Source organism: Punctularia strigosozonata (assembly GCF_000264995.1).
Source record: "Punctularia strigosozonata HHB-11173 SS5 unplaced genomic scaffold PUNSTscaffold_1, whole genome shotgun sequence".
NCBI classification, from domain to species: domain Eukaryota; kingdom Fungi; phylum Basidiomycota; class Agaricomycetes; order Corticiales; family Punctulariaceae; genus Punctularia; species Punctularia strigosozonata.
In genome coordinates, this window is record NW_006767433.1 from 179,412 (window position 1) to 181,845 (window position 2,434).

General features: G+C 66.3%; 1 protein-coding gene across 1 annotated transcript; it reads right to left on the bottom strand.

The window, feature by feature from the left end:
• Positions 1-255: 255 nt before the first annotated feature.
• On the bottom strand, positions 256-1,954 carry PUNSTDRAFT_139803 (uncharacterized protein; the record flags this gene model as incomplete). Its single annotated transcript, XM_007378011.1, has 2 exons — positions 256-1,570; positions 1,674-1,954. 2 exons carry the CDS (start codon positions 1,952-1,954, stop codon positions 256-258), a joined length of 1,596 nt encoding a protein of 531 aa, XP_007378073.1.
• Between the last annotated feature and the right edge of the window lie 480 nt (positions 1,955-2,434).

The window sequence follows — 2,434 nt, forward strand, 5'->3', positions numbered from 1 at the left end:
AACAAAAAGAAAAAAAAGGTTATGTGAGGAGAGCAAACTGTTGTTACAAATGAGCAAACGATGAAACACGAGAGGTGAAGAAGAAGAAGAAGAAGAAAACGATAAAAATTCCATCCGAGCAGGCGGGGTACGTATATGCATAAAAGTGAGCCTCGAGACCGGAGAACGCTCGTTCTCGATTTTTTTCGAGAGGGCAGGGAGGGAGGGAAGGGTGAGAGAATGTGAGAGAGCATAGTTTTCTTTCGTTGTGAATATTCAGACGCCGTACCCCGATCCGCCGATCGCCCCGACGCCCCTGATCGCCGAACTGAAAAACGTCGCCCACGTCCCGTTATGCTGCTGCTGCTGGCGCGGCGACTTGCCCGCGTTCGCGGACGAGGACGAGTTGTGGCGCCTGAGCCGGACGCCGCCGAGCAGCGGGCTCGGGTGCGCCTTGTGCGGGGTCGCGAACGTGATCGCGGGGGAGGAGGAGGAGGAGGAGGAGGGAGATGGTGAGGCCGGGGTGAGCGATACGGAGCGGCGTGGACGGGTGGGAGGGGAGGCGCGCCGGGCGAGGGAGGGCAGCAGCGTCGGCGCTGCGTCGTCGTTGAGCGAGTAGATCGGGTCCGTGGGCGGGGACGGGCAGCGCTCCAGCGGCGGCGTGGGCAGCGGCGAGGCCGAGAAGAGCATCCGCTGCGAGACGCAGCCCAACAGCGCCGGCGGCCCCTTCCCCCTTTCCCGGCCGGCGTTCGACTTGGGGTCGGCGGCGACCCGTCCGGACGCGGTGCTCGAGAGCGAGCTGGTGGACGCGTTGTCGACGGCCGGGAGCGCGGGGAGCTGTTTGAGCTTGGCGCTGTTGGCGAGCGCGAGCGCGAGCTGGGTCGAGGACGGGTTCGGGCTCGTGAGCGGGGACGAGGTCGGCGTGCGGCGCGGGGAGGGCAGCGGGAACAGCTCGTCCTCGTTCTCCTCCGCGATCGGCGTCGCCACGCGGGGCAGCACGGGCGACAGCGAGTGCTCCGCCCGCCGTCGTCGCTTGCTACCGCCTCCTTCTTCGTCCTGACCCTCCTCCCCCTCCTCCCCCTCTTCTTCTTCTTCTTCGTCCGCGTCGTCGTCGTCCGCGTCATCGCGAGCGCTCGAGGGTTTCGTACCGGGCCCGATCTTCGACATGTCGTGCGACGCCGACAGCCGCCGCTTGTCGACCTCGTCCACCCTCAGATCCGCGAACCCGGGCAGCGCGTCGGCCACCTTGCGTCGCGCGGGGACGCCGCCGCCGTCCGAGCTGGCGGACGAAGAGCGGCGGCGTCGTCGGGCGCCTCGGGTGAACCGCTCGTGCCCGTCGTCGTTCGCGGGCAGCTCGCACGCGGCGAGGCAGGCGGCGCAGCAGGCGCGGAGGGGGACCGTCGTCAGGTGCGCGTGGAGAGCGTGCGCGTGCGGTTTGGGCGGGAGCGGGAGCGAGGGGCGCCGGAGCGGGGGCCTGGAGCGGGCGAGCGTTGGAGACGGCGGGCCCGGGGAGCGGTGGACGAGGCAGGGCGTGAGCTCCATCGGAGACGTCGCCGTGCGGGTCGGAGAGAGCGCGCGAGCGGCGTGGAATCTTGGTGAAGTGCAGGGGTGTAGGGGGGGTGGGATGGAAAAAAACGTCAGATTAAATCTGGGAGTGGGGGGTCTCGGGCGCGGAAGGAAGAGAGGGAACACACGTGGGTATGGGCAGCGGGATGCTGAGCACGACTTTCTCGCTCTCTTCCTCGCCGACGCCGTCCTCGCCGTCGGACGCGGCGCCGGCGACGACGCGGCGTTTCCACAGCGGGAGCGAGTACGATTTTGTCACGATCTTCGGCCGGCGCGTGCTGTGCGGCGGCGGGTCGGGGATCAGCACGCACTCGTCGTCGAAGCGCACGAGGCGGGTGGGGGCGTCGGCGTCGGCGTCGGCGTCGGCGATCAGCGCGCTCGACCCGGACATGATAACGACGGGGGCCATCGGCGGCGGGAGAAGCGGATCGTCGTCGTCGTCGTCGTCGTCGGTGGTGGTGGTGGAAGACAGTGTAGTGCGGACCGGCGGGTGGGCTAGGCCGAATCCAAAATGAAATATATATGCGCGAGGTTAAGAGGCGGGTTCAGCGGCTGCCGAATGGGTAGATAGAGTAGGTAAGAATAAGGGGAATAGATGTGTGTAAAGCGGACGTGGGCGAAACGGAGACAGTTCGGAGACGGAGTCGGGCGGAGACGAGACGAGAGCGGGTAACGATGTGCGATTCGGGGGTCGTCTCCCCTCGAGAACTACATACGAGTTGTCCTTTTATACCCTACGACTTGTCCCTATCGTCCAATCCCGTCGCGTGCCTAGTGTTGCGTATGCCGAGAGTAAGTGCGCGCCGATGCGCAAGCAGCGCGTAGTGTGTCGAGCACCGGTAGGCGGAGCGGAGAGCCGGTCGAAAAGACTCGAAAGGTCGAGCAGGAG